At 45.5% G+C, this 10,393-nt stretch overlaps 2 protein-coding genes across 2 annotated transcripts; one reads left to right on the top strand and one right to left on the bottom strand.

Moving 5' to 3' along the window:
* Nucleotides 1-3,637: 3,637 nt before the first annotated feature.
* Nucleotides 3,638-8,543, top strand: LOC101784281 (ribulose-1,5 bisphosphate carboxylase/oxygenase large subunit N-methyltransferase, chloroplastic). The gene is made up of 13 exons (XM_004960664.4): nucleotides 3,638-4,082; nucleotides 4,172-4,247; nucleotides 5,208-5,413; nucleotides 5,531-5,617; nucleotides 5,706-5,798; nucleotides 6,448-6,602; nucleotides 6,747-6,831; nucleotides 6,907-6,993; nucleotides 7,066-7,185; nucleotides 7,529-7,630; nucleotides 7,720-7,888; nucleotides 7,966-8,151; nucleotides 8,258-8,543. The coding sequence occupies exons 1-11, from the start codon at nucleotides 3,717-3,719 to the stop codon at nucleotides 7,885-7,887; spliced, it is 1,545 nt and encodes a 514-aa protein (XP_004960721.1). The 5' UTR covers nucleotides 3,638-3,716; the 3' UTR covers nucleotide 7,888; nucleotides 7,966-8,151; nucleotides 8,258-8,543.
* A 613-nt stretch (nucleotides 8,544-9,156) lies between these two features.
* On the bottom strand, nucleotides 9,157-10,393 carry LOC101783872 (thioredoxin H2-2). The gene is made up of 3 exons (XM_004960663.3): nucleotides 9,977-10,393; nucleotides 9,664-9,804; nucleotides 9,157-9,573 (listed from the first exon to the last, which is right to left on the bottom strand). Exons 1-3 carry the CDS (start codon nucleotides 10,055-10,057, stop codon nucleotides 9,439-9,441), a joined length of 357 nt encoding a protein of 118 aa, XP_004960720.1. The 5' UTR covers nucleotides 10,058-10,393; the 3' UTR covers nucleotides 9,157-9,438.

Below are 10,393 nucleotides of genomic sequence, written 5' to 3'. Positions count from 1 at the left end.
CCTTTCCTATAAAAAACGGAAGCTCCGTCTCGCTGGTTCCGCCCGCCTTTCTGCTTTCAAGCCTTTTCCCCCTCCCGGACTCGCCCTTTAGCTCACTCCCTTGAGCACCAGACCCCTTCCTCTTCGGTATCCTCTTTTCGCTTACCTCGCCCGTCAGGCTTCGTCCTCGTGGGCGCTAGGGGTGGTCACGGGGCGTCGTCTGGTTGCTCTGGTGGCGCGCAGAGGCGAGGGGCAGCAGCTGTTGGTGGCGGCGCACAGGGGAGCAGGGAGAGGGCGGCGAGCTCTTGGTGGAGTAGGAGGCTGGGCCTTGTCCCCTTTTATAGCCGGCGGAAGGGGCGGCGGGAGCTCGATGGCCGGCGGCCTTCAATTGTGGCTGAGCATCTCGGCTGGTGGCGTGCCGGAGCGGAGCTCCGCGTGGATGGCGTGGCGGGGCTGGCTCAGTCGACGAGGAGCACAAGGGCGCACAGCGAAGGTGGCCAGCGTGGCGTACGGCGGGGCGGTGACCGGTCGGGCGAGTGGGCGAGCGGCCAGGTGCGGGCAGCGGCGTGCGACGTGGGACGCGGGGCCGGGCGAGCGGGCGTGGGCGGCCAGGCACGGGTGGCCAGGCGCGGGGCCGGGGCGCCAGGTGCTAGGCGCCAGGAAGGGAGGAAGGAGAGAAGGAGAAAGGAGGAAGGAGGAAGAAGGAAGAAAGAGAAGGGAGGAAAAGAAGAAAAGAAAAGGAGGAAAAAGGGGAAGGAGAAAAAGGAAAAAGGGGAGAGAGGGAGAGTCGGCGAAAAATGCGGAATCGGTCGGGCATGCGCGGCAGATTTTGATGAGCACGTGGTGAAAATTGCGGAGGGAGAAAAAGATGATTGTCGGCGTTGGGTGCCGGGACGGCGGGGTCGTCGGGAAGGAAAAGATTTTTGGAGGTTCAACGGGCGAAAAGATTTTGAAACAAATTTTTAGCGGGTTATTTGAGTTAGTAATTTTTATGGATGTTACACTCTTGGAGTTGGGTGGAAATTACCCACTAATGCCACTGTTTACACACGTACCGCTTCGAGGGAAAAAAAACCAACACCTCCTTCGTGATATCCTGTTCCGCCGCCGCCCCCTCTCCCTCGCGACGCCTCTGCTTCCGCCGCCGCCGCCATCTCCCCTTCCTTCGATAGTTCCACCCGCCGGTGCCCATGGCCAGGCGCGGCCTGGCTGACGGCATGCACCCCCTGGCCGATGCTAAACCTGACCTCGAAGAGGTCGTGGCCGGAGGTCTGGTCGGGTTCTGCACTGCCACATCCCCTCCCGATATAGCTTCCCTGCCCTACCTCCCCGCGCTCCCGCTAGTCACCCCGTCCCCCGCCACCGATGAGCTCGCGCGCCTCCTCCTCGCGCACCACAACCCCTTCCACCTCGGCCGAGTTGCCGTTCCAGCTTATCTCCGGCGGCGGCGTTGCTCTCTCGGGGGACCTCCTTGTCCAGCTCCTCCTCCGCCTCCACGGCGCGTCCAAGCTCGCGCTCTCACTCCTCCACGCTGGATGCCTCCACCCGTCCATGGCCTCCGCGCAGGTCCCTACGACGCCGTTGTGGATGCGTTGGGCCGCGCGCGCCAGTTCGATGCCACATGGCGGGTCGTTGTGGATGCCTCAGCCGATGGCGCTGCCTCTCCACGCATGGTCGTGGTGCTGGAAACGAGGTACGTTACCGCGGGTATGACGCGACAGGCCATTCGAACCTTCGACAACATGGAGGCATTCGTCGGGAGGGAGCTCGACGCCAGTGAGTTCGCCACACTGCTTGAGACACTCTGCAAGTACAAGTCCCCCAAGGTTCGTGATGATGAAACCTGTAGTTGCATGCTTGCTGATAAGATTATTATTTGATTGATTTGCACTTGCTTCATTGTTGTGTTTGGACTTTGGAAAAACCTGAAGGTAAACCACTCCTGGTTGCTTCTCTTTAAATATTCCTTGGAGTACTGCAGGACCAGCTCTGAACCATTTCATCAGTCTTTTGCAGGAATAAGTTAGCTTGGGAGGCTAGATTTTACTGAACAGGTGAAGATTATTCTGCAGTGTTGTTAGGAATGCAATCCTACAAATAAAAGTTTTCCTTCCAATTGTGCAATATAACTTTGGTGTTTCCACTTTAGCCGATGTTGCTGGCATGACATGAAGCTTTGTAAAGGCAATGCTGGATCAAACATGTCCAAACTTTATGTTTCATTTTTTTAATATGTAGGCCTTTGATTGTGATACCTGTTTTATTGGAGAATTGAGAAAGGCACTAGAATTTGCTTTATGGGAGGATTCATGTTCTTTTCAATCAGACCGTTTGCCCGTTCATTCCCTCACGCATATGTGCAATGGTACAGCAAACTGAGATAACATATTGGAACGACGGGTACTGTCTAGCTGTAGCAACGGGTAATGTAGCAGCGCGGGAAAAAACCACCCAAGGGCAAGAGTGAATGTTCCCATTAGGTCCTACAATTCCTGGAGCTGAATTTGCATCCGGTAGCCAAACAGGTACATAGCTCCCTATTTTCCTGGAGTTGGTGGAGTGGAGCTAAAAAGGTGAAGCTAGTGGAGTGAAGCTGTTTTTTTAGCGGAGTAGTCGCAAACAGGCCCTTAAAAGAAGACATGAGTCGAATATTGATTCTCTCGAATTGGTGCGTATTTGAAACTTTATTTGGGTTTAAAACAGCTCTACATCAACTTCCATCTGTTCCAAATTATAAGTTGCTTTGGATTTTACATCTAGATATAATATATTACATTTATGTACATAGTAAAATCTATAAGCCGGTCTCAGTGCACAGTTTCATAGCGCAGTTATCAAAGCTGGGAACTTGTAACTGTGTCTGCTGGGTTTTATGGTGATGAAAGTCCTCTCATGTATGATGAAACTTCCTCTCCTCTTTCATCATAATGACTTTATCACGTCACCAAAATTGTTGATATGGTATTTTATTTAATGTCATGAATTTTTTTATGAAACCTCTACTGAGACTTTATGAAACCTCTACTGAGACTGGCCTAACTTTAAAAAAGTCAAAATGACTTATAATTTGAATAATTTGAGATGGAGACATTATCCATATGACAAGCACATCTATTTGCTCAAATTAGTTTGAGAATATTTATATTCCTTTCTCATTTCTGTTTGTAATTTGAGATGTGTGTTGTCTTGCTTATTGCTGATGTCTTCGTGCATATAGAGATGTAAAATATTTATAAATTAAACTAGATTCCGTAGCCCTCTATTTACAAGGCAGGATGGATGTCGTTCGATTGAGATAGTAGCACTCTCTTATACGAACATGTAGCATCGAATTAAGTGCATTCGTATTTTCGCACTTTATTACGTGGCATTCATCATAGCTTGTAACTTATTTCTTATTTTTTTTGCGAAGCTTGTAATTTATTTCTTGTGATTTTGCTAGAAATACAATATACATGTACGACCTATTTTTATAATTATCACTATTAGTTAGGTTTTTATCGTTTAACATTTCGCCATGAGCACAAATCACATCACAATCAAACTTCGGATACAAACATTTTTTCGAGAGAAATACAATCGACATGAAACCTACGACAAAAAATATCTGTCCACCTGGCCCAATCGTGGCCCTCCCCTCATCCGCACGGCCGCGCACCACCAAACCTCCGCCCCGCCACTCCTCTCCCCCATCCCAACCGTCGCCTCGCCGCTCCACGCCCGAATCCCTAACGCCCATGGCCTCCGTCTCCCCGGCCGCCGCCGCCGCCGCCGTCTCCGGCCCTCACCACGGCCGCCTCCTCCTCCCCTCCTCCCCACGCCGCCTCCCCCGGCCCCGCCGGCGCCCCCGCGCGCGTCTCCGCCTCGCCGCCTGCCACGCCGACACCCTGCTCCCCTCCTCCTCCTCCCCAGCGGAGGCCCGCGCTCCGCCGGCACCCGCGGTGGGGCCCTCCGCCGAATCTGCCACCGACTGTTTCGTCGACTGGCTGCGCGCGAGCGGGCTGCCCGGGGCCAAAGTGGATATCCGGGAGCGGCCGGTCCCCTGCCTGCGCGAGGGCAAGGATCGCCCGCTGCGCTACGTCGCCGCCGGCGACGCCCTCCAGGTTAGTGTGGCAGGGCGTGGGTTTTGATTCCGGTAGCAATGACGCGATCATGACCTGGATTTGGTTGGGCTGGCTCGTTCGTTACGCAGGCGGGGGATGTGGCGTTCGAGGTGCCCATGTCATTCGTCGTCACGCTGGAGCGGGTGCTTGGGGACGAATCAGTCGGTGAGATAGCCTCTTGCTCTACTCTAATACTCTCTGTGTGTGGTTGTATTGAGCTCTGCAACGCCCTAGGAATGGGGGAATTCCAATTCTTAGATGTACATTTGGCTATAATAATTGATTTAGCATCTCAGTAAATTGATACATGCGCTTTTAGACAATTATATGCTGATGGCAGGCTTACTTTGCTCCAAAGACTATATGCCCCTCTCATTCCGGTCTTGACTCTTGAGTAGATATCCTGAACACGGGTCTGTTGTATCTCTCTACATTCAGAGGCATGCTTAGAATAATCAAATATAAGAGAGACTGGGTTAGATTTTTAGGGCTTCCCCCCAAAATGTTGGCTGCTCATCTGATTGTTATGTTTTTTATTACTTAACATTCTAGTTTGCAGCCGCTGGTATTTTACATTTATCATATTTCCAAAAAAATAGGTTTGCATTTTTTTACCTTGACTTGGAAGCTGATTAGAAATGCAAAACGGCTTTAGCTCCTTTTGACCTGTTTCTTCTTTCATAGATCTTTTCATGACATTGCATTTGTTATCTGCCACTTTCACTAATGTTTTGTTGTGTAGTCAGGGTTGCAGAAAATTGATGTGATAGTTCTGTTTCATCTGTATTAATGCATTGTGTGCTCTTTGTATATTTTGCTGTGTGATATGCAAATCCACTACTGATTCTGGCTTGGCAATTCTTCTTGGCTTTTTATGTTCATGATGTTTCTCTATTTAACCTGGGTATCCCTAAAAGGGAACAGCTACTTAGAAAGGGTAACAATTGCTCACCCTTTTACCACAGTGGGGGCCTCCCCCGCTGTACAGTTTTTTTTTAAAACAATTACTCACCCACGGCATTACATTATAGTAATGCTGTTTTTGCACAGACATGAAGATATAAGTAATTAATCTATATGTTATAGATATGCTTTTCAGTTTGTTGATACTTCTGCATCATGCAGCTGAGTTGTTGACAAACAACAAGTTGTCTGAGCTAGCATGCTTGGCATTATATCTCATGTATGAGAAAAAGCAAGGAAAGGATTCCATTTGGTACCCCTACATTAAGGAGCTCGACCGACACCGAGGAAGGGGGCAGCTAGCTGTTGAATCACCACTTTTATGGACTGAAAGTGAACTTGATTACCTGACTGGAAGCCCCTTAAAGGTTTGTGATTTTACTCCTTTGTATCTCAATATGCATGATTACCTTTTTGCTGTGGAAAGGATTAATCAATATTCTGTAAGAAAAATTAATACCCTAACATAGATGATATCTGTTTAGGATGAAGTTATTGCTAGAGATGAGGCAGTAAGGAGAGAGTATAATGAGCTTGACACATTGTGGTTCATGGCAGGTTCACTGTTTCAGGTATTCTTTAATCTTCCAAACATATTTTCTTTCCAGGACAGTCTAATTGGTAAATTGATTTTTTTTCACACTGATTCTTGTTGTGCAGCAATACCCTTTTGATATACCTACTGAGGCTTTTCCATTTGAGATATTCAAGCAAGCTTTTGTTGCAGTACAGTCTTGTGTGGTCCATTTGCAGGTAATGTGTTGTGTTATGGACTTAGGTATTATCTAAACAAGTATTGTTCTGGAACCTGTTTACTGTGCATTTATTTTATTTCTTCCTTATTGTTAAACTCAACGCTTTAAGTGTGGGAAAATTTAGTGCTGATGAACTGCTGAGCATCCTGGCCACACTGATACTGTCAGTTGTAAAAACCTGACACTGAAATCGTCGGTTGTAAAAACCTGACAATGTTTTTATACCACTCACTACTTTCTTAATGTGCTTCTCTGGTTTCTGTAGACATGTTCTTCGCATGCATTCTATTTGTACCCATAGATTTTATAGACTGAAAATACAGGTCATTTAGCTTTGGGCCCAAAAATTATGGTCTAACCTACAATGACCTTGGTGCGCAATATAATTTCAAATTTTATCATTTATGTTGGAAGAAGGGAGCCTTGGAAAGATGCTTCATCTGCTGTTAGTGTAGTATACATATCATTTAAGAACTGTCTAATAGGAAGAAGTGAGATGATGCACTGCAAAGTTTAGAGGAAAGTTCATAGGGCTTATTCAACTTATAACACCATTAACACGAGAAAGTAGTATGTGTATATTTAACATTTTTTGTATGAGATCAGCAGTGTTTCCTATTGACGTATTTGTTCTTATTCAAGGACAGAAAGTTAGTTTAGCTCGAAGATTTGCGCTAGTTCCTTTGGGGCCACCACTATTGACCTACAAAAGCAACTGCAAAGCAATGTTGACAGCTGATGGTGATTCTGTTCGGTTGGTGGTGGATCGGCCTTATAAGGCTGGGGAGCCAATAATTGTCTGGTACTATGTTTTCTTCAGCGTTTATTAACATTCGTGTTCTTCCTCATGATATTTTGCAATCTGAGATGCTTATCGCTTAGCACAGATTTTGTGCATTGTTTTGATACATGCATTCAAGAACCTCAAATTATGTAGATTATACAGGTGTGGACCACAAACAAACTCCAGGCTGGTTCTGAACTATGGTTTTGTTGATGAAGACAATCCCTTTGATCGCATATCAATTGAGGTAAACAATCTTTATCATCCGCCTTTCTTCTTTATGCTTCGGTTGGTGTAACTCTTAACTGAATCACTGTTACAGGCATCCTTAAATACAGAAGATCCTCAATTCCAAGAAAAGAGAATGGTTGCTCAGAGGAATGGAAAGCTTGCTATCCAAAATTTTAATGTTAGTTTTCTTCCCACTTCCTTTTGTAGTGTAACCAGAAGTTTTGTATATTGATTTGCCTCGTTGAATCAGGTCTATGTAGGTAAAGAGAAAGAAACTGTTGCAGAAATGCTGCCTTACCTGAGATTAGGATACATTTCAGATCCGGATGAAATGCGGTCCATACTCTCATCTGATGGAGAAACATGTCCAGTAAGTCTGCCTACCCTTCCTCGATCTAGCTGCTTATTGCTTTATTGATTTGCCTGGGTGCTTCTAAAATATGATGGATACAATCATAAGAACCTTTGCCTCAATACTTTATTTATACTGGCCTTCTGTCTAACTGACCTGGGTCATGGTTGAGTGCCTGTGCGCTGTTACTTGCTGTAGATGTTAGCTTGGGTTTGTTGAGTACCTATGTATTATTTATTTCCTTTTGTCAAATGAAGCAAGATGTTTAATGAAAATTTCCGCACATTAATCTTACTGCATGATTTTTTTTGTCTAGAATATAAGCAACATTTTGCTTACACCTGCTGTATATATTCTCTAGGTTAGTCCATGTACAGAGCGAGCTGTACTTGATCAACTTGTTGGTTACTTGGAATCTCGATTGGCTGGTTATCCAACAACTCTGGATCAGGATGAAGCTATGGTAATGAGCTTTGTGGATTTTTATAAAGTGTTTCTTGACTAACTCTATGAACTTGCTGAATCATTTATCGTTGCTTTGGTCGTCGCCAGTTGGCAGATGGCAGTTTGGAACCAAAGAAGGAAGTTGCTACTAGGCTTGTAAGGTTGGAGAAGAAGATGCTCCATGCCTGTCTCCAGGCAGCTAAGGAGTTCATAAACGACTTGCCTGACCACACAGTATCACCTTGCCCTGCTCCATATGCCCCTGAATTGAAATGAGGTACCACCGTCAACGCTCTACATGCCAGTTTTTCAAGTATAATATTTTAGAACGTAACTTCATCATCTATCTTGTAGGTTGCCTGTTGTTTTCTTTTCCCTGGTGGTCATATCATCAAGACTGTCAGAATTTGGCCAATGCGCAGAGAAGCATGCTCTATATGAGACCATTATATGTTGCAAGGTGGAAATGATATTTGAAAAGAGTCTGCTACATGTTTTCTGTAGAGATCACAGATATGTTAATTGCATCGCCGCTAGAAGGTAAATGAGATCTCTTTCAGCAAATCAAAGTTATTTTTCACTAATATGTTACACCAGAGAATTCATCTAAGGTACGCCGCTTATAGTCACAACTTTCTTGTTGCAGGGATTCACAAATCTGGCTGTTCAAGTGTAATAAGGATATCGGTCTGGCCTTGAGCGGATGTGGTAGCTAATTGCAATGCATAGAAGCGTGCATGGATTTCTTTTGTTAATCAAGCAGGGATTGTATTCATAATGTAGATTCTTTATCTCTATTCTGATAATCATGGGTTAGGAGTGCCAATCATGAATCTTGTACATTGACTGCTGACTCACTTCCTTTGGTCCTGAGACATGGCTTTCTGTCTTCAGGATTTACTGAAAACAGTGAATCTTCGCCTGGTTTAACATGGTAGGCTCTCCTCATGTAGCACCTAAGGGAATTTACTCTTGTGAGAGTCATTTCATCGCACCTCATCTATCAACTAAACACATGGAAAAATGGGGTGGGATGATCCCATCCTACCGCATGCATGAACCAAACACTTAGGAGTATGTTCCTGGTGCTTGTACCCAGCTGATACTGATAGAGTTGATAATAAAAAAGCCTTCGGAGAAATAGGAGCCCCTCCCTCAAAACAAAGGACCAAGGCGATCCTGGAAAGAATTGGGGAGTGGCTAATAAGCAACTTCAAGCCAAACACTATCTACAGTTTCTTTTGTGGACTCGCTTGGTTAAGCTGGTGTTCCAAGCCGGTCGTGACTTGCAGCAGAAAGAGAAATAGGAGTATGGGGATGAAGTTAATAATGGCATGATTGGAGGAACTTGATTTTTTTGATGACGTGGATTAGTGATACTGTGCGAGCTCGAGGTTAATAAGTGATTACGACTCATGCCGACGTCGTTACAGATTATATAAGCACATCAATGTTAATGACTGCACACAGGGAAGTATATATTCTGCAAAATATATGATATATATATATATATATATATATATATATATATATATATATTCGAAATACTCCAAACCGTCATTTTTGTATTCCATTTCTCCATGGCATCAAGGTGGGACCATCGATCTTGTACTGTTGCCCGAAGAAATCAAAGAGAGGTACGCACACGGACCGTATATATGACCCCACATGAACTAGGCATATACATGCAGGTAGATATAGGTGTGTGTAAACTCAAACTTACATGTACAATAATGTGTCATGCATGCATGTGTGTGTGTGTGTGTGTGTGTCATGCTTTAATTTGTGTCTGGATCGTCACGCCGACTGATCTGATCAATATCAATTTTAGGGTTCAAAGGCTGCGTTGATGGCGGTCATGAGCTCGTCTTTATCGGTTGTGACGAGGCGGTTCACCTGCTTGCCGTTCTTCACCATCACGAAGTCCGGCAGCGCCTGGACCTTCCACTTCGTCTTGAAACCCTGCAATGCATGCACGCACGCACGCACGCACGTTAATTGTCAATCCCAGCCATATGCCAACGTCCACATATGTTTATCAGCTATACATACCTTGAACTCGTGGTTGTCGACGTCGAGCTTATAGAAGTAGGCACTGCCTCCGAACGCGGGGACGATCTTACCATCCAGAATCGGCCTCATGAACTCGCACGTCGTGGTGTAGTTCACCGATCCCATAAGCTCCAGCACCAGCTGAGAGAGAGATCGAGAGGAAGAGAGAGACTTAATTAGTATCACATTTTATTTGCTTTGAGTAAACAAAATGAAGTAATTAATTAGCAGCCTGTTCTAAACATCATATATATATATATATATATATATATATATATATATATATATTAAGAAAATGAAGAGATCAGTATACCAGCTTGGAGTCCTTCTTAGCCATGGCCAGAACCTCCTGCAGGTGATTCATATCTTTGACGGCCATCACGGACGAACTCATGGTGCCTTGATCACTTGTTCAGAAAGTTGCTGTGGATCGGAGGCCAGTCGGGGCGTAATAAGTTGCTATGTGTAATTTACGAGGAATGAAGAAAGAACTGTTACCCACAAGCTGCTGTTGTGGTGAGCACAGACCTGTGGGGAAGGCCGTGCAACGGGTTGGCTTTTTATAGCTGGACTGGACGCTGGTGGCCTGAGCCGATGTCTTAGCTTACTTGCAACAATGGGTGCTTGCCAGTTTCTCGGAAATTGTGGGAAAGCCGGTGGCGCAGTGCAAGCGAAAGGCAGTAGTGCCCTGTCGAAAGAATAGATGCGCTTGCCGATTTCTCAGAAGTTT

The sequence above is a fragment of the Setaria italica genome, chromosome III, assembly GCF_000263155.2.
Source record: "Setaria italica strain Yugu1 chromosome III, Setaria_italica_v2.0, whole genome shotgun sequence".
Classification (NCBI taxonomy): domain Eukaryota; kingdom Viridiplantae; phylum Streptophyta; class Magnoliopsida; order Poales; family Poaceae; genus Setaria; species Setaria italica.
This window is presented reverse-complemented; position numbering and strand designations above follow the sequence as displayed.

Excerpts from the sequence above, each read along its gene's own strand:
- LOC101784281 (XM_004960664.4), top strand. The coding sequence starts at position 3,717 with ATGGCCTCCGTCTCCCCGGCCGCCGCCGCCGCCGCCGTCTCCGGCCCT. Across the intron at positions 4,083-4,171 it reads CCGCCGGCGACGCCCTCCAG|GCGGGGGATGTGGCGTTCGA; the intron begins GTTAGTGTGGCA and ends TTCGTTACGCAG. Across the intron at positions 6,603-6,746 it reads GGGGAGCCAATAATTGTCTG|GTGTGGACCACAAACAAACT; the intron begins GTACTATGTTTT and ends TAGATTATACAG.
- LOC101783872 (XM_004960663.3), bottom strand. The coding sequence starts at position 10,057 with ATGAGTTCGTCCGTGATGGCCGTCAAAGATATGAATCACCTGCAGGAG. Across the intron at positions 9,805-9,976 it reads CTAAGAAGGACTCCAAGCTG|CTGGTGCTGGAGCTTATGGG; the intron begins GTATACTGATCT and ends TCTCTCTCTCAG. Across the intron at positions 9,574-9,663 it reads TCGACAACCACGAGTTCAAG|GGTTTCAAGACGAAGTGGAA; the intron begins GTATGTATAGCT and ends CATGCATTGCAG.